Source organism: Pholcus phalangioides, unplaced genomic scaffold (assembly GCF_987345545.1).
Source record: "Pholcus phalangioides strain wild (caught in Gottingen) unplaced genomic scaffold, Ppha-v1.0 ptg000007l_1, whole genome shotgun sequence".
In the NCBI taxonomy this organism is placed as follows: domain Eukaryota; kingdom Metazoa; phylum Arthropoda; class Arachnida; order Araneae; family Pholcidae; genus Pholcus; species Pholcus phalangioides.
Genome location: NW_028301600.1, coordinates 2,779,399 through 2,800,455, shown reverse-complemented (window position 1 = coordinate 2,800,455; position 21,057 = coordinate 2,779,399). Strand labels below are relative to the sequence as shown.

Genomic DNA, 21,057 nt, shown 5'->3' with positions numbered 1-21,057 from the left:
AATAACTGAATTGTTTTTGCAGAAGATTGGATAGAATTAACATCAAAGCTAGAATTAGCTGGTCACTCCTTACATCCTATCTCACAAAATCTTATTGATTTGATATGGGAAGATAGACCACCTCTACCATCAAACACCTTAGAACCTATGTCTTTGGTATATACAGGCAAGTCTTTTTTTTCCTTTGATATCAAAAAATACTTTTATCATTTATATACTGATGCTCTCAGATGTGCTAACTATTGTTGTTATTAGGCAAAATGTATATATTAATCCACAGAGAGACACACACACACATATGTACTGTATGTATTTAATCTTCAATTATTTTTGTCTTAAAATAATTTCCATTCTATTCCTTTAACTAATGTTATTTCCTTGAACTTTATTTATTCTATTTTCTGATTATTTTTAAAGCATTCAAATTTTGTGGGATGTAATCTCATTAAATGATTAAACTAATTTGAAGATTCATTCATTTGCATATACAGCCAAATCTCAATTAGTTGAATGTGCAATAGCCAACAAAAAACTTTTAGTTGTCATTAGTTAGACTCATCAAACTACCCTATAGCATGGTTCTAGGGCCACAAGAAAACTTGGACGTGGACAGATACTCGTTGAGTATTGACTGTATTGGCTAAGAATTTTAAAACAATTTTCAAGTCATTTCTTGTTTATAATCCAGACTTTTTTCCCTTATGAGATTTTTTTTAATATTTTAAATGAAATTTTATCATTCAATGTTGGAAATTAAGGAAATAAAGTTTCCAAAACTCTAACCTTTATTCTTCCTTTTTTATTTTGCCTTGAATTTATAGGAAAATCATGGCAAGAAAAGGTCATTGATGTCAGGTTAGTTATGAAAGAAAGGGGTGCTACTGCTCTGATTATTACAGCACTTGATGAAATAGCATGTATGTATAAAATGTGTTTTATCCAATTAAATTTTAAATTTATTTCTCATATAATATTTGTATTATTGGATATTTGTCATAAAGTAAAAATATGGGGAAAAATGTCATTTTGATCATTGTCATTGCATCACAGTCATTTTCTGCACATAAGTAATAACTAAATTGGCCTACCTATATACAAGTCATTTCCAAAAATTTAAAAACCCCCAAAAATTTACAAGAGTAGTTCATGAACCCCAGTAGCGCATCGATATAGAACGAAGTGGAGATTTCGGTACCGTTCAGCATCGTTTACAGACAGACATTGTGCTATGTAGAAATGGCATATATTCATCGATATAGTTTGACGTAGAGAAATCGGCATCAAACTATGTCTGGCCTGACATTACATCGTTCGCATCGTTTATCAATATTGTTCAATGTAGAAATGGTATACATGTTGATGTAGTTCAATGTTTACAATTACATTATTTATGATTTACGTTACTACAATATAAAAGTGGTGGCATACATATATCAACACAATTCTATTTCAAAAAGTCAGCCCTTTCTTCATCCTGCGGAACACTTGAATTCAAATAAAATTGATTTTTTTTTGATTTATTGACAAAAATTGTTTAAAAAAAGCAATTTATTATAATTGGTAAAAAAAAATAAATTAAAATTCAAAAACAAAATTCTTAGCCATTCTGCTGTTTGTTTAATTTAACATTAAATCCAAATAAGTTAATACAGTTTACAATATCTGCTTTGCTAGGTTAAATTTGGGGCAGGCATAGGGTTTAAAATTATTCTTGCAAGATTTATTATTTGTAATAGATTTCTGTTTTCCATAGTGTCAAGTGCAGAAAAGATTGCTTTGCACAAATATAATAACGTCTGATAACAAGAACAGAAGTATTTCTCTATATCTATTTTTATTTTATTGTTTTGTGTAATTCTTGAAAATTCTTCCATTAAGTGATATCAGAATTGATGTATAAAATCCATGGCTAATATTTTAATTATTGCCTCTTCGCATTTCTTAATTGCTCAGTTTCCCCTCTTACACATGCATCTAATTTGAAAAAAAATAAATAATGAATTTCTCGGAAAGAGTACTCAGATACTGTGTAAGCAATATCTATGGCTTCAGACTTCTTTAAAAAAATTTTATGGCATGTCTACAATTTTCGCATAGCACACTGGTTGAAAAACTCTGATGCATAAGTGAAGTTCTAGTTACATGTATTACATGTATATATATATTACATGTCTTGAGATTTTTATCGCAGAACATTTCCAGTCAGCTGAGGGCTCGTCGCAGAACAGTGCAAACATTCAGCTTTGGGGGAGAAGTCGTTGCTGGAATTTTTGAGCCGGGTCTGTTCTGATGATGCTCATGTTGGCTCCACTGTCGATTACCATTCTACATGGGAGTCCATCAATTTCGCCTCTCCTGTAGAGTCCATGGTCTCCACCATGCAGCTGTGAAATGTGGTACACTCGGCATGGCGTATTTCCCATACCAGCAGCTGCAACTGAACATGAGCTGTGCAGGTGGCCTTTTTCAGGGCTTCTCCAGCACACCCGTGACTTGTCTTTCCAGTTCCCATGATCGTTGGTGGCACTCTTCAAGAGTTCTTTCATCTCTCTGATGATGGCCACCGTAGAGTCCTCCCCAACAGCACCATTGACCATTCGTCTGTTTCTCCTCAAAGTTTGCTGGGTGCTTCAAATTTCATCGCGTAGACCAGAGCAATTCTCACATCTTTGTATTCACCCAGACGCAATGCCTGCTGGTGTCGAGGTATAACATATCGCCCCCCCCTAGTTCACACATACGTTTCTTACTTTGCATCTGATGGTAATAGTGTTATTTTGCCTTTGTAACATATCACCCCCGGGCTTTATGTTCCATTAATCATTTTCTATTAACTTTAACACGAAGTGGTCCCCCAGGAGAAGACCTGTTCAAGTCACAGGATTTTTGTTTATATAATGTTTATTTATGTTTATATGACGATATTTTCACTGTAATAATATATATATTGTATGAAATGTATTTAATATTTCTCTATACCTTGTCTCACGAGCGGAAGTACCTGCAGGCTTCTGTCCTGTCATCACAATTCCACGATCTCAAATTGCCATAGCCATGTAAACAATGGGAAAAGCCTGATCAACTTCCTCCATCTTATTGAGTCTGTTGCCACCCATAGAAAAATAATAGTGTTTCGATAATTGCAAGCCACATTTCAATATGCAAATGCATCGAGTGACGTCATAGATTTCTCCGTGCGCTGAAGGTCAATAGTATGTCGATTGGTCCAATGAAAAACCTGTTCTCCGCTGCTATATATACTCCTGGCTGAAGCTTTAGGTTGCATTCCTTCTTCCATTCATCTGGCTTCGCCAACAAGCAGTTCTGAGTGTAGAGCAGGAAGCCCTCACCCTTATCTACTAAAATCATATGTTGATGTGAGCGTTCTGTAATTATGTTCAACTAATATTTTCGAGTAGTGTTTCATACTACTCAGGCTGGTCCAGGTAGTTGGTGATGAATTCTGACGTATAGTTAATAGATATCTACGTTAAGTTCAAAAAGTTGATAATGTGGTTGATGTTGTCGTGATATGTCCGGCTGTGATGTGATTATGGCTTCTTGCAACGAATAGTGATGGTCAACTTTTTCACATGATGAGATCACACTAGTTGTCTCTGGTGTGTCATCTTCCTGCCAACCAACGTCTAATCTTGTGTGCCATGTCATCAATGTGCAGATTGATGAATCGTGATCTTGCCGACGTTATTGTCTGATTCCTCAGAGAGGTTATCAGGATTCTCTTAGCCTGAGTGGATTGTTGCTGACATAATTGGGTGAGGTCTTATATGTTTATATATTGAAAATTTGGCAATTGTGTTTAACTGTAAAAATTGATTTATTTAACAAATCTAACAATAATGTAGAGTTGTGAAATAATAAACGATTTAATTTGGAAATTGTCAATTTTTTCTTTGAGTTTGCCTATGACTTATTTTATGGATGTACGAATCATGGGACGTAACTTATAGGAGACGCTGCATATTGGGGGAGTTGACCTTTTTAAGTCTAGTTCTGGCAATATTTGGCAATTTTCTGTTGATTAGTTTATTATATATATATTTTTTTTGTTTTGAGTGAAAATATTTTGAATCATGGACAATAATTTGAATAGCACTCCCAATGCCCGAGTTAATCCTAGTGCGTCCATGCAAACCGACCCCATATGTGCTACGGGTGTAAATATGTCTGTGAAAATTTTTTTTTGTGAGACACAACCAGTGAATGTCTTTCACCAATTCTTTTTGTGAGACTCGACCGGATTTTCCCTGGATGGTCCCCTGCATTCCAACTATGCACTACACCCGCCAGTTCAACGTCGAACCTCTTGTCACCAGATTCGTCCCGTTGCACGGATCTCTCCAGGGTTCTTCGCCGAGGGCTTGAACATGGCCAGACACTCACAGGAACGAGGATTCGAGAACAAATACTCGACTTTATTTACATGAACTGCTAAACTATAGTAGTCTTTCGAATGTCTTCTCCCTTCGAGTTCTACTGTCCGAGTCCATTTTAGAATCTCGTTCTTCTATTATCACAATCGCATCCCACGTGAATCTTGCATGCGCTAACCAAGCCTTTTCAAATTCTACCCTTTGTAACAATATATTTTCAAGAGCCATGGTGTACACAGGTGCTGATAGGTCCATCATCAGCTTTTGTTTAGCTCAACAGGTGGGTTCTTCCCAAAACCATGTACAACCATATAGAGGTCCGAATTTTCGATTGGCCTCTGGTGAGCACTGTCGACTCGCTAGAAATACAAAATAGTGTTGTGCACACAGAGTTGATAGTGCTCACTAGGGTTCCTTTCGACATCCCAATAGTAAAAGATGTTTTGAGTACCACAGAGATTATTGTAGATTTCAAGACTCTGGAACTCAAAGGCGGTCTCTTAAGGTACAGAGGAATTGTTAACCAACAAAAAATTGAATAACTAATTACAAATTCAGAGTTTAATTTAGATCAAAAACATGAATTGTTAAAATTGTTGAATAAATTTCCTGACCTATTTAGATACAAACCAGGAAGAACCCACGTGATTGAACACAAATTATAACCAATGGCAAACCAGTTTTTAGGCCTCCTTTTTCTCTTCCGAAATGGAAAAAAAGACTGGTAGAGGAACAAGTTCAAGAGATGTTAAAAGACAACATAAAAGAACCTGCCTCCACAAATTGGGGCTCTCCTTATTTCCTAATTAGTAAAAAATCAGGCGAATGGAGATTAGTAATTGACTACAAAAAATTTAATAGAATCACTGCACCTGATCGTTATCCATTCCCATGCATCAATCAAATATTGCAACAAATAGGTGAATCAACCTACTTGTCTACGTTTGATCTGGCATTCGGATATTGGCAGGTTCTTGTCAGGCTTGAAGAATGAGACAAGACAGCATTTTTAACTTGAGTCCAGCATGTACCATTTCAAAGTTATGCCTTTTGGGCTGAACAATGCCCGTGCTACATTCCAACGGATGATGACAATGATCTTGGGTCACCTAGTTGGAAAATGTGCAGATTTTTACCTCTACAACATAGTCATTTACTATAAATATTTCCAGATACACTTAAAAAATTTAGAAATAGTTTTCTCTTGTCTGAAAATTGCAGGTTTGACCCTTAAGCCAGAGAAATACAACTTGCATAAAGGAACCCTCGACTATTTGGGACTTCAGTGGCTGCAGATGAAAATACTTTTGCGGTGTTTTGTTTTTATTCCGGTTTTCAGTCAACAACTCCAATGGAGTTTATCCTAACTACAGGATCATTACTATTCCTATGTGAAATCATGAGTTGGGTCTGACGACCTTGACCATGGCGCCAGAGGTTGTTCCCTCCATTTTCCTATGACATCACCTAAAACTGAAGTTTGGGATTGGTTGGCTCTTTCGGCTGCCGGACCAGTTGCGCCGTGACTGCCGTGGTTTTTCCCTCTATATAAAAAAGGTGTGCCATTGCATCAGTGGTTATTTATGTTTATGTGTTGTTGCTGGTTACCACCACGTTGCAAACTGAGCCGTTTTTTAAAGTGAGCGAAGCCTATTTCCGAACTTTAAAGTTTTTTTAAGATGACTGACAAAGTAGAGAGGGCGCGGTAGCCCGGTCGATAAGATGCTCGCTTAAAGTACCAAAGGATGTTTAGAGGTGTCGCGAGTTCGATACCCGGTTCATCCTTGTCAGAAAACTTTCCTGACACACGGGTACAACAAAAATGGCGACTTGACCGCAGCAAAAAATTGCTACCGCAGGGAGTCCCCCCATCGAGGGGTTAGCACACCAACCTCTCGATGATTATAAAAAAACAAGCCTGCCGTTTGGAATCGGCAATAAATTGTAGGTTCCGGTCTAATTAGCCCTCGTGTGCAGAAAATGACCGTGGTGCAACAAAAATGAAAAATGATCAATGACAAAGCAGAGACGTGGCTGGTGTGTCACACCAAGAATTTTTGGCACTATCGGGATGTTCTTTTCTGAGATGATGGAACACTGAAAAAAAGGACCGTCGCTAAGCCTAGTCCGAAATTATCCCTCCCCATTCTATAATTCTAAGGGAAGCTCCAATTTGTAGAGGTGGATTAGATTGACTCAGTTCATTGCTATACAGGGACGCCGGAAGTCAGAAATGATTGGTGTTGCTCAAAGTATGCGAGTCATTTCTCTGTACAGACCATAACATTTACATATATTTTCGCCTGACCATACGTCCCTTTTTGAAGTAGGGTGTCCCGTTTTTTTGAATCTATTGGATTTTAGCAATAACCCGTTCTTCAACCTACTTTTGTAGTAGTGGTAAAATTTTCACTACAGTGAAATGTAACAAACCTATGCAGGATAGGGTATAGGGGTCCAGTGTCTGCCCCAAGACCAGTGCCGTTTTAATGCACGGGCCCACCTGGGCATGGCCTGGGGGCCTCACAAGAATGAGAACCAGTTAAAATTTTCGAAAATTTGCCAAGTGGGAATCTCAGAAAAATTGCTTGGCCCTGCGGCCCATGATGCTCTAACGCCCTTCCCAATACAAACAAAAATTAAAATTATTTATTGAATAAATTAAAATATTGATAGAAAATACCTTTATGTGTGATATTTTTCCAATTTCTGTAAATTTAAAATGTTTTTTGAAGGTAATGAATTAAAAATGTCTCTGGAACAAATGCCTTGGGCCCCCCCCCCCATAATATTTACGTAGAACTGTGAAATTCTATTATAAACCGAAATAAAGTGGTGGAAAATGGGTTTAATCATCAATCAATGATGGTTTTGATCCTCAATTCTTTAAAACCATGCTAATGGGTATTCTGAAATCGAATAGTTCTATCTTATGTATTTTACAATTTTTAATCAATTATTGGATTGGATTGTTGGTAATTTAGTTGAATTCGCATTTCAAGTTCCTCGATATCATTTAAATTGACAACCAATACCACACAGTAACGTTGCGAGTCATTTGAGTAAAGTGGTTTCAGAATATTGGAAAAGCTTATATTGAAAACAGAAAGTGGTGCAAATACATAATGCAGGGGTTATCGAACTGTGTGCCGCGGCACCCTGAAAAGGTTTTCCGAAGAGACTGTTAAACTGCTCTGGGCAGCCGCGGATAAGCGATGATTAGAAAAAGAGGTGCCGCGGGTGGAAAATGTTTGAGAACCCCTGACATAATATAAGTGTATAAGAAGTCCCACACATCAATGCTGCCTGCGCTGGGATCTTTGAGGGGCCTCCAGGCCAAGTGATTTTTCTGAGGCCCTCCCTATTAGGCAAATTATCGAAAGTTTCAACCAGATCTAATTTTTGTGAGGTTTCTTCTTCTCTTGGACCCTCAAGCCATGCCTGGGTGTGCCCATTCTTTTTGACAGCACTCTCACCCTTAGGGGCCGTTCAAGTATTACGTCAGAAAATTTTTAGCCATTTTTGACCCCCGTCAGCAAACTTTCGTCAGCACTGCCCCCTACCTTCTAACGCATATTGTTGGGATCAGAAATGTACACAGGAGGGGGGGCTCATGCGCCCCCCCAAAGACGAAAAAAATATTTTTTAACGTAAAAAACATTTTAAAAAAATTTCAAAAGAAAATACCTTTATATGTACTTATTTTTGAAGGGTAAGAATTCAAAATTTCTTTTTAAGACATTCATTGCGACCCTCACTTTAAGCCATATATGGTAAACCCTGGACCCCCCCGGACCAAATGTGGGCCTGAAGGTTATCTGATGTGCATAAGCGTAAACTTAGTGAAATGTTGGGGGGGGGGGCTCAGGATCAAATAATAGGGCCTCATTTATACGACGCATTGTATAAATGCGAAAATCGTATAATTGGAACTTTTTTCTTCGAAAATTACCCCCTCCCCTTTTTATTTTACGGATGTTTCCAAAAAAAAAAATTGTAAAAAATCTGTCGTTTTGATTCAAAATCTTATGATTGAGATGAAATATTATACTATCATAACAGTATTGTTGCCAAAGTCTCAAGCAATTTTACCATTTCAAGATTTAACAGAAAATTTGTTTTATTTACACCTTATGTAAAACGTCCTATACATACTTGTTTTGCTTTTTATATCTAAGCAAAAAGGGGTCATTCAAGTATTACGTGAGCATCGAGGGGGGGGAGGGGGTTGCGGATTTGCTGACTTTTGAACACGGGGGGGGGGGGGGGGGGTTTGAAGGTTACTTACGTCATCAACCACCCCTTTTTGAAGATATGAAATATTCTAAGCTGCTGACAGGGGGGGGCGGTTCAGTGTTTTGCTGCTGGCAAGGGGCAGGAGGGGGTCAAAAATGACTGAAAATCTACTTATATAATACTTGAATGGCCCCAAAGTAAATGATGCATTGAGTTCGGTTGTTGAAAAAAGTTTTTTCTCTTAAAGAGAAAGAACTAATAGTGTGCACATTTGCTATCAGCAGGGCTGGAACTAGAGGGGGGGGCAGAGGAGGCAACTGCCCTTGCATAAAAATTTAGGGGCGGCAGTTTTAGGTGGGAACAGAGAATACCGTTACAAAATTATCGAATGTGGGGGCGGCAAAATCATGTTTGCCCCGGTCGGCAAAAATCCTAGTTACTGCCTGGCTATCAGCATACCATAGTCCGTTCAATAATTATTTCAGTACCTGTCAAAAGCCATTGAACCAGTCTATCATCTTAAATTTTACGGCTTTTTCAGTAAAAAATATGCATGAGAAAAAAAACTACAGTCGATCCCGCTTAGTTTTTCCGCTTACAAGGTTTCTTCATGATGTGTTTTTGAAAACCGGGAAACACTGTATTTCAGTGACATGTTTTTACCAATTGAAAAATTATGTGATTCGATTGATAGAAATGGTGTTATCCAAACACTTGGGAGTTCGAATCAAAGTGAAAACGTTGATTAATTGAAGTATATACAGGCAGGGCCCTGGGTAAAGCAGGAATTAGGAGGCTCTTGCGACAAGAGTCCCTCAAAGCAGAATATGCCGAAGTCTGCGACGTAGAACAATCGGTGCTATTGCAGAACAATCGGAAAGAATTTTAAGAAAAATATAGAAAACACTATTATGGGAACTGCAAAACATTTCCAGTCAGTCGAGGGCTCATTGCAGAACAATGCAAAACATTCTGCTTTAGGGCAAGAGTCAAAGATGGGCGCGGTAGCCCAGGTCGGTAAGATACTCGCCTAAAGTACCAAAGGATGTTTAGAGGTGTCGCGAGTTCGATACCCGGTTCGTCCTTGTCAGAAAACTTTCCTGACACCGGGGTACAACAAAAATGGCGACATGACCACAGCAAAAATTGCTACCGCAGGGAGTCCCCCATTGAGGGGTTAGCGCACCAACCTCTCGATGAATATAAAAAACAAGCCTGCCGTTCGGAATCGGCAATAAATTGTAGGTCCCGGTCTAATTAGCCCTCGTGTGCAGAAAATGACCGTGGTGCGACAAAAATGATCAATGATCAAAGAGTCAAAGATGTTAATTGGTCAGTAAATGTATGTTGTTTGAATTTCGGGGCTCAGTTATAAAGGCTTCATTTGCCCATGCAGAAATTAGGCCCTGTATACAGGGATAATGTATAGGAATGTATAGCAACTGAAGCCAAACGTTGTACAAATGAGTAAGGTCAGAAATGTAATGGAGAGACGAATAGAAAGGGTTCCATTACATTTTCCTAAATTCAGTAAAATCTCCACAAATAATCACCTGTACTCAAACACAAATATGCATCAGTGGTCGCCTCTATGCGGCGTAAAATTTCTATGGCGAAGCGTCCCGTAGGCTACTCTTTTATTCATTTATCAAATTTACTGATTTATTTTATTTTCTTCGAATGACTGTGGAGCCCCCGGGAAGTGCACACTGAGCACCAGTTGAGAACCACTGCTTCGGTGAAAAGTTTCCCAAACTTCTTGTTTCATAGCCCTTTCTTTAAAATAAAATTTCTTTCTCATCTCTCCCAACTCAATCCCACCCATAGGATCCTATAATAAACCCATAGCTTCTACCGACCCTCAGGACTATTACACACTTTGGAAAACACTTTAGTGGCCATTCTTGGTTATTATACAACTTAATATAATGAAAGGTCACCCAGCGGGAAACGGGAAATTGGCCTTTTATTTTTGATTTTTTTGCACTATTTATAAATTGGTTATGATCAGTCCTGTTTGTTGCATTTACATATTTTAACCTCTTTTTAATAATTTTCAAATTAATATTGCTCATGATACAATAAAAGTTCATTATAACGACAGCTCATAACCACGAGAAAAATTTTCGTTGTAACGTACTTCTCATTATAAACAAATTTTCACTTTTTAGTCTGTAAGGACATAAAATTACTGTAAATTGCTGCTTTATCTGCATCGGAACGTCTTTGAGATCATTTCGTTCTAATATTAACGAATGAACAGTGCTCTTGTCATGAAATTGATTTTTGATCTCAAATCAGTTGATTCTCTTATAAGGCGTTCCATAGAATTTCGTATCATCAAAGCGGTTTAGACGAACAACTGAACATTCACGCTCACTTCCATGAATATATGGATCTGTCAACATTTTCCATCGAATCGGAAATTCGACATTTTAAAATAGTTTGGTGTTTGGCTGCTCAACTCCAAGGAACTACAATAGGCCATACCCGAAGCCTGGGTGCTTTATTTGCTTGTTTCTTTTTCTTCTTTTTCAAGTAAAAAAGTGAAATTTCTCAGGAGAAAAATCCGCCCATTTTTGACATTATTCATGTATGCACTTGTGTGCACGTATAGTTTGCTTCTTTTTCGAGCAACTTTTTCTTTCTATTAGTGAGCAGCTACAGTACTAATAACTAGAAATTCCTAAATAAAATACATGTAGAAATCATTTGCAAATGAATATGCACTGAGACAAATAGGAAAGATGCATTTAAAAACGTATTTGCGTTTTTTGCGTGGTTATTTGTTCTTTAGCATATATTTTCTCAGTTTTAGTTCATATTTTGCCATTTTTAAGTGGAAAGTCGGACTCTAATTACAACATTCATTTCATGCATTGCTACCAAAGTGAATGGGACAGGGGCGTAGCCAGAAATTTTGTTCAGGGGGGGATCACTTTCATTTCGGGGGGGGGGGACCAAAGTGATAGAACAATAGATTTGGCCATTTTTTCCCTTTTTTTTGTCATTTTCTCACATTTCGGGGGGGCCAGACCCAAAGTCTTCCCCCTCGCTACACCCTTGTAATGGGACTGCCCCTGAGCAGGAGCGTACCCAAGAAAACCAATCTATGGGGGGGGGGGGACACGGAATTTCTTTCCGAGAATTTTTGAGTTGGTGCCAATTTTCCAAAAACATTTAATTAACAAAAATTTATTTGATTGTTGGGGTCCAAGTAAAAATATACTTTCATTCTATTTCTCTTTCTCTCATTCAAAGGAGCACAACTCTGGTCTATCGCCATAGGCAATTTATTCAGATCTAGTCATGCCGTAAATGTGAGTATGTCCTCCCAGAATCTCCTGGGTCCCCCAGATCGAATAAATTCCGAAATCCCTGGGTGGGGTCATGAAAATGATTATATACAAAAAATATATACAGAACAGTATATACATCTTTATTTATTCCAGGGTTGGACAAGTCCCAGGTGCCACGTCACTATGGTGACTGGAAAATCTGTATTGGCACCTAAAATTTTGTATATGTGATTGCTAAATCAGAATCTAGAGATGGCTCAAAATTTTCCGATTTCATAATTGTCTTCCAACATGTAAAGGAGCAGAGCCGCAACTAGAGAGAGCAGGTGGGTCTGGTGTTCCGGATGCTGGACCCAGTGGCGGATTACCGCACAGGCGCATGAGGCGCGCGCCTGGGGCCTCGGCAGAGCGGGGGGCCTCCAAATAGTTGTGTGCTTCATCCTACATATGAATTTACATGCGCATCAACAAATCTCTTGAACTAAGTACAGTATCTGCTCTACCTTTTTTTTTTTTAACCGCAATTTTTTTTTTTTTAATGTATACTGTACCTATAAGAGTTATGGAAGAAAAACGGGAACTGAAAGAAAAGAACAATTTACAAGACGCAGCTCTCAAGGGCCAGTTCTTCCCCGACAAAGAAAGAAGAGACATTGTAAAGCGATCATTCAGGGAGGGTCATTTTCAAACAGTATTTCCCTAAGGGCACAAGCAGGAGGAGGGGTGAGAACAGCAGGTCCTAATGTCTGTCCGAAATGAAAATTGGAGTGAAGGCATAAACAGATGTCTCATTCCACAATATTCAATGCTTTTATAGGCGCCAATAATACGACAGCTTTGGTGTAAGCTTTTGTATACAGTATAATGGATGACAAGATGGCTATCGGCAAGCGGCGACATCGACAGGAAGAGACACTCGTACTAATTAAAATGAATGTAGTAGAGCTCTTATTGTGATTTTGTCTCCCACTTGTTTGAATGAAATACTATAAGCTGGTTCAAACAACATATACATTTGCAATCTATGACTGGAACCATACGACCATATGACAAAAAAAAAGTGGGGTTTGAAATGAATGCTGAATGACATGCATTCTGAATCACGTGATTTTTCTGTTTCTCTTTTAACACTCCCTCCCCGGCTGAAAAAAATCAAGGGGGTTTCTTTTCCTTCTTTCTAAAAAAAAAGAGCTACATTTTTGGATTGATCAAGGAGGCTTGGGTAGACAACATCTTTGTGTCAGACCGAAAAGTGTTTATTGTTAATGTAATTGTAATGTGTGTTATTGTAATGAAAAAAAATTTCATGCCGATCCTCAAGATTTCCTTTAGGATTTAGATGGCAGAGTCTTCAAAAATAACGGTAAGCAAAACTAAAAATATATAAATTATCTGATAAATTTTTATTTGAGCATTTCAACTACAGTAGTCTCTCGAGAATTCGATCGTGCACGTCCAGTAGTCCAGGATATTTAGGTGGTGTGGTGTCACTTTTCTCCTGATGCCCTAACCCCTTAACACGTTCTAATATTTCTTAATTGCTGATCAAGTCCTGACTATGTCTTTGCACGAAATTTCATATATTATTTCAATGGGTTTCTTCAAAGTTAATCCAGCAATTTCGGTAAAATCTGGCACACCGTGGTCTAATACGTACCGGATTAGCGAGAGGCTACTGCAGTGGTCTTCAACCTTTGAGGCATAGCAGGCCATATTGAAACATTTTATAAAGTACGCGGGCCACAGTGTTATACTGTGGCATTTTTCGTTATTAAACGAAACGGGGGGGGGGGGCATAATATAGAAGATTTTTATTCACTCTGAATACAAATAATACAAAGGCAAAGGCCACAACAGGCAGAGTGCCCAACGAGGTGGCTGAAAGAGAAAATAATAATAATTAATATAATAATAGTAAAAATAAAATAGAATAAACAAATAAAAAATAATAATTTCTAAAAAAATTTTTTTAAATAATTTCTTTCATTGACAATAATTTTAATTCATTATGAAATAATTTCTTTCATTAAATTTTATTCATTCTGACCTAATTTCTTCCATTAAAAATATAATTCTTATATTTACTCTGATATAATTTCTTCCCTCTATTGAAGAAATGTTTTTCTATTAAATATTATCAGTATCTTTATATCAAATCAAATATATTATATTTGAGATATTATCAAATCTTTATTAATCAGTAATATTAAATTACTAAAACTATGACGGATCTCCATTTTTGCCGTGTGGCTGGCTGAAGGCACCAGGACGGACATCTTAGATTACTAAAAATATGATGCAGAATTTTACTGTGATTTTTTTTTTTTTTTAATGGGAGTGTGATTATTTTTGATCTAGTACCAGAGAATATCATATTTCCTTATCTTATTTTTGTGTTTATGGTTTTGGTGATGCAAAAATAAAAAAAAAGTTATGATTTTCATAATACTGTTCATTTTAGTGAACCATCTCGTTCTTATTAGGGCCAAAAGGGTGCAGTGGTGGATAAACGCAAATTTGTGGGTGGGGGCGGTGGTTGTGACAATGTGTTCAATTTTTCAGGACGGTTCTGATTTTTTTTGGAAAAAATTCTGAATTTTCCCCCTTTTTTAAGCAAATTTATTTTCTTGGTTTGTTATTCAGTCAAAAACGTAGAAAATTTTTTTTTTCCATTTAATTTTTCTGCTCTCGGGGGGGGGGGGGTGACAGCCCCTACCTTTAATCCGCCCCTGATGGGGGGGGCCTCCAGATCAGGTTGCGCCTGGGGCCTCCCAAAATCATGATCCGCCACTGGCTGGACCAGAATTGGAGTCGAATTCACCCTTTAACTGCTTCTTCTACATGCAAGGGGCGCCAAAATTCCAGCTTTCCCCAGGTGACAAAGTATCTAGTTGCGGCCCTGAAAAGGAGTCATCAATTCCCAGAAAGGTTGAAAAAATATTATTTAAGATACTTTTCTTGTGAAAAAACTATGTTTGGCTCCTACGGAATTTGGCTGGTGCCTAAATTTTTTTCTGATTTTTTTCAAGCCCTGTATTTATTTATATTTTATGATACGGTGTATAATTCCCTCAAAATCAAATTACATTTCACTTATTTGAGATTTATTTTACTCTCATATCTTGAGTCATATATCAGGTTTTAAATTAGAAAAATAATAATTTTTTTAGTTGCATAAATTTTTTAATAAAAACTCGATTTAAATATTGTTACTGTCCCAAGTACGCAAGCCAAATGGAGTCTAAGTTTTTATTTAATTATTTATTTATTTATGTCATGTCTCAACAGGAAAGGATTGCCCAATTACAGAGATGGACAAGAGAAGAAAAATAATAATAATCAAATATATAATAATAATAATAAAAGATGAAAATAATCTTAAATAAATTTTAAATATGATTGAAAAAAATAAAACATATGGTAAGTTTTATTAATTTACTGCTAAGTCTAACAGAAAAAAAAATTATTTTACTACGCTTTATTGATTATAAGTATTAAGTAGGCCGCAAAATACTGTATCTAGTTTGTTTTTGAAGATTCTGAATAAATTATCATTAAAGAAAATGCTTAAAATGCATGAATTTATCAAAAATGCATGCTTTTTCTGTCAGGAAACTGCGGAATCATGAAGAAATTGAACCTTTTCTTTTTTTCTCTCGTTATTATTTATGCTGACATACGTATCGGATATTGTTTTGTGGGCTCACAAGCTTGCTTAGCCCCTAAATATTTTGTAACTGTGTTTAAAAATATTAAATAAAGGAAATTTGAATTATCAATGAAGAAAATGCTTAAAATGCATGAATTTATCAAAAATGTGTAACTATATTTAATATTGCTTACTTTTTCGGTCAGGAAACTGTGCGGAATCATGAGGAACTCTTCCGTTTTTTTTGTAAAGCAACAAGTTCTACTAACAGAAGGTTATACTGTACATGCACAACCGAATGTGGTACACACAAACCATAAAATACTGTTGAACTGCCTATCTCAACATTTGTGGGTTGTTTTTTTTTTAGGCGAAAAGCAAGGAATTTACTTCAAGTGGCTCCAAACAAAGCTACTATTATTTTGCAGAATCACAAACCCTGTCTATAGCAGATTTCTTCACCACCGTAATTTACTCTATATTCCAATTAGGATCATCTATGTCAGCGTCCCTTTTTCACTGATGGCCATCCATTAAGCACAAAAGCTTTTAAAGCCTTGACCGGCGGCATCAAGAAGAATGTAGTTTTCGGGATCAGCAGGGGTCCCCATATTATGGACCGATGCCTCCCACATAAGCGACACGCTATATACTCCCCGTCCTTCTAATTAGGAAATGGTGCTTGTATTCAGAAAACCTGCGTTGAAGCAGCCGAAACTGAATCCTATTGAAATGCACATTGTCAGCTGCGGAAGGTGCGGCCCCCTTTATCATGCAAAGAAAAAAAAAGGAATAAAAATATTTTCAAATGTTTGGAAGCATTTCGGAAACTGGTTTCTCTTCCTGCTTTCTTTTTCCCAAAAATTTTCTTACTCTGTACGCCCCCCCCCAAGGGTGAAATTAACAGGGTTCCAGCCCCGGGGCCACGGCCGTAGCGAGCCTTCTCGGGGCCCCGGTGCATAGTTTTTCATGGGGGCCTCCCTTGAAAGGGTTATACTCAAAAAAAGGGGGGTGGGGTTATCCCCTCTTTTCTTCTCATTTTGCAGAATAAGAAACTGTCAAAGATTTTAAGAAATGTGCAAAATAAGTGTAAGTTTTTTTTTTGTTGGGGCCACCTATTTGGCTCAGGTTCCTGGAGCATTATCCCAGTTGCCTCAGCCTAGTTTCGAGCCTAGGACAGTCACCATCATTTTCAGTTTTTCATGCTATGAATCCATTATAGTGAACCCATTACCTGTGAAAAGTCTGGCTTCGGGGCCCACCAAAGATCCCTTCTTCAGTATGGCTTATAGCCCGCTGAGTGCCCCCTCCCCCGCTGGTAAACACGCCACTGGATGTCTCTGCGGACGGGCTGTAACTAGGAGTGAAGATAATTTTATTGTCGGTGGGTGAAAAGCGTCAAAATGCCTCCTCGAGATCGAATGAGATGCCGCAAGATATTGCTGCGAGCGTAAACAGCATAGGCGTAAAGTTATTGAAAATGTTGGGGGGGGGGCTCAGATCCTATACAACAAAAACTCATTCATACGACGCGCCGCATAAACGAGGTTTAAATCATGCCGCCGAAACAGCGGGTCAAAGGGTCGTATAAATGCAAAAATCGTATAACTGAAACCTTATTGAAAATGAAACCACCCCCCTCCTCCCCTTCCGTAAAAATATCCCTACAGAAATCTCGAAATCAAAAATTAAAAACTATTGTAATTCAAAATCATATTTCATAAAATTAAAATCAAGAAAAATTTCATTACAAAAAAATTACTCAAAACACAGTGCTAAGATTGACATGCATTACTGTTTCTTAAATCTCAAACACTCTTATGATGTTTTTGATCAGTTTTGAATAAAGATTTGAAAATAGGCAGTTCGTTTGAAATTACCCAGTTTTGATAAAGATTTAAAATAAAAAAAAAATGCTTTATATTTAAAAGCTTAAACAAAAAATCGTGTTTTGTTGTTCTGTTTTTCTATATAAAAGCAAAAAGTCAACAAAGGATTGAGCTCAGCTCTTTTGAAAAAAATCAAGTTTTTTCAGAAAGAACAACATTAAATGCGGGTAAAATGGTTTTACCGCATTTAACGCTGTTCTTCCCAAAGTTTCCTCCGAGTTTTGAATTCGAATATCTCTGTCAATATTGCACTAAGAAAACATGGAATTTGTTTTTGTCATCAGGAGAGACAGGGCAACAACTTTCTAATTGGAAGTTATAGGACAGGGGATAGTACAAAAATTCAGATTTTTTATTTTGTGACACACTGTATTTTAACTCTCAAAACTGGTACAGGGTAATTTTTGAACGCCTTTCGAGCATTTTTCAAATTAGAATCGTTCCTCTACGATGGATGGTTGATGAGATAAAGGCTGTATTAGCACTTACAGGACACCCTGTATATAGATAATACTGAATTCTGATGTTACTTACAATAACTATGAATTCTTTCAAAAATACTACAGTAAATAGAAATGAAACACCTTTTAAGTGAGACAATATACTAGGGAAACAACGTAACTATACCCAAAATGAGAAGCGAACAACAGCTAGACGCGTTTCGGAACTGTACGAAGTTCCTTCTTTCAGTAGCAAAGAAAAATTAAAAGATAAACATTCCTTATAGCGGGAGTTACACGTTGTTCAAGACAGAGTTGAAAAATGATGTTTATCCTAAATATTTATATTTTTCTTTGCTACTGAAGGAACTTGATACAGTTCCAAAACGCGTCTGGCTGTTGTTCGCTTCTCATTTTGGGTATAGTTACGTTGCTTCCCTAGTATATTACTACAATAAAATAAATTTTTGACAATTATTTACAATGATACTTAATTCTAATGTTTCTTATACAATCCCCAAAGCAGAATATGCCGAAATCTGCGATGTACGCGCAGAAGAATTAGTGCTACTGCAGAACAATCTAGAAGAGTTTTAAGAAAAATGTAGAAAATTTTAGCAGGGCAGCAACTAGTGGAGAGCAGTGGGGTCTGGTACCGCTAGCGCTGGACTAGAGGGTGCGCCAATTTCACCCTTTAACTCTTTTTTTGTGTTCGAAGTGGACTCGTCCAAATTTCGGCCACTTTCCCTCTCCCCACCTTTTCTCCATGAGTTTCTATTCATGACACCCTTTGCATTGACGTTCACCCTTTCATTTCAATGGATTTTCGGGAGATAATTTGCCTATATATATACTGAAAATACCCCTTTCCTCACAGTATTATCTCTTTGTAAAATGCACTGAGTACCCTTAGTCCATTCTCAGGGAACATTCTAGTACATCAGCTTTTAAAATCCTATTGATAGGGCGTTGCAGTTGTCTTTTCCGTTCCCGCCTCTGACGAGAGCTTTCATCTTCTCCCCAGTTGGTGACAAAAGCCCACCAAAACATACCCATACCTCCTAGCTGGGCCGACTTGAGGCGGTTATGGGCATTAACCTACTCGGCCGACTTCGGGCGATCTGGGCGTTATAGAGTTAACCTCTCTTTCAACATTAAAAAGGGGCATAAAAGGGCCTGTGTTTGTCCCGGCCGACAATGCATCTAGTTTCGGCCCTGTATGAAACTGTCATTCATAAATTTAAGTTTGCAATAATTTCGCAGCAAGATCGTAAGTGCAGTGTTTTTCTGTCAGATTTTAGCAACACCTTTCAAAGTTGAGGAATACCTCAAGTATGCATGATCATATATTCTGTTTTCAGGGGTGCGTTAGCCCAGGTCAATAAGATACTCGCCTAAAGTGCCAAAGGATGTTTAGAGGTGTCACGAGTTCGATACCCGGTTCGTGTTTCCTGACACAGGGGTACAACAAAAATGGTGACATGACAGCGGAAAAAATTGCTACCGCAGGGAGTCCCCCCATCGAGGGGTTAGCACACCAACCTCTCGATGAGTATAAAAAAACAAGCCTGCCGTTCGGAATCTGCAATAAATTGTAGGTCCCGGTCTAATTAGCCCTCGTGTGCAGAAAATGACCGTGGTGCGACAAAAATGATCAAATGATATTCTGTTTTGAACATTGTCCCGTAACTCAGTGGTTCTCTGCATTTTGTTACCAGCGGCCCAGTCTTGCCCAATTCATCGTTCATTTGCGGCTCCCAAGAATAGTTTGGTAAAAACTTTTACTTATAAAAGAACCACTTCTAAAAAAATAAATAAATAAGCATACAAATCAATATCTCCAGCTTGTCGCGACGCCCCTGACCAAGGACGGAACTGGAGGGGGGGGGGGGACAGAGGGGACAACTGCCCCAGGCGGAAAAATTTAAGGGGTGGAAAATTTCAGGTGGAAACAAAGAACACTATTTAAACATTATCTAATTTTAAAATGGTGGGGGCAGCAAAAATCCTAGTTACAGCCTTGCCCCTGACAAAATAGCTACGCCCCAAGAGCCACGGCGCACACTTTGAGGAAACACTGCCGTAACTCATAGTTATTATTCCACTCATTTTCATTTCAGCAGAACATAGTTTAGGGGGAGGGTAAGACAAAAATTGATGGCAGAAATTCACGTAAAAAAAAAATTCAAGCACTCTTAAAAGCACTTGAAAATGATTATAATGTTTTCAAGGACTGCTACGATTTTTTAAGGAGTTTTAAAGACTTGAAAATGAACTTTTTCCCAAGGATTTTCTAGGGGGATACGAACTCTGTCCCTATACGCCAAAGCTTGACAAATCCCAGACTCCAGGCCATCATGGCGACTAGAAAATCGATATTGGCACCAAACATTCTCTGCATGTGATTGCTAGATTGGAAAATCACAGGATGACAAAAAGAATTTCCTATTTCACTGCAGTGTGCCTTTTGACATGAAAAGGAGGTGGGTAACACTCCAGTTTCCCAAACTTTTTGTTCCATCCCCACCTTCTGAAAAAAATTTTCTCTCATCGCCCCCCAAGGGGCGATATTGCCCACTTTGGGAAACACTGATCTAACTGATCATAATAATATATTCATAATAATAACTTCAATAATAATATTCTGTTCTCATTTTTCTAATACAAATACAAATACAACGCCACAACAGGCAAATTGCCCAACGAGGTGGCTGACTTAAGAACATCATGGATCCCCGAGCCATTTTTTGGAGGCCCTACCTACTACTACTACACCACACATGCACCCCAACCATACCCCCCCCCGCGCGGAACCCCAACGAATCGGTACATGCAGGAATGTGCGTGTACGTGTAGTGAAACCTGACGTGAAGTTTTTGTTGTTGTTTCTCTGTAATGCTTGTTGGTGGTCACCATCACCGAATAATATTACCCCAACTACTTGAGTTGTCTGAGCAATAATTTCATGCTCGGCTCTCTTTCCATAGTTCCACCTTCCGTAGTTTTGTCATTTTCGAACTCCGGATAATCCAGCCTCGGATAATCGAGGTCCTACTGTCCTTTGGATTTTGATAACAATTCTTGTTCCAAACAATGTTTGTCATAAAAGCTTTTGGCCTCAAGAATATCTGTATAAGCCTTTAACGTACT

The 21,057-nt window shown here is 37.9% G+C and overlaps 1 protein-coding gene across 4 annotated transcripts in view; it reads left to right on the top strand.

The window, feature by feature from the left end:
- LOC149084792 (xaa-Pro aminopeptidase 1-like) overlaps positions 1 to 21,057 on the top strand; it is a 537,471-nt gene that overhangs the window by 217,541 nt on the left and 298,873 nt on the right. For all 4 annotated transcript variants that reach the window (XM_089232535.1, XM_089232536.1, XM_089232537.1 and 1 more), the window contains 2 exons: positions 23 to 166; positions 822 to 917. In XM_089232535.1, coding sequence (XP_089088661.1) covers positions 23 to 166; positions 822 to 917 — 240 coding nt within the window. The remainder of the gene's footprint in view (positions 1 to 22; positions 167 to 821; positions 918 to 21,057) is intronic.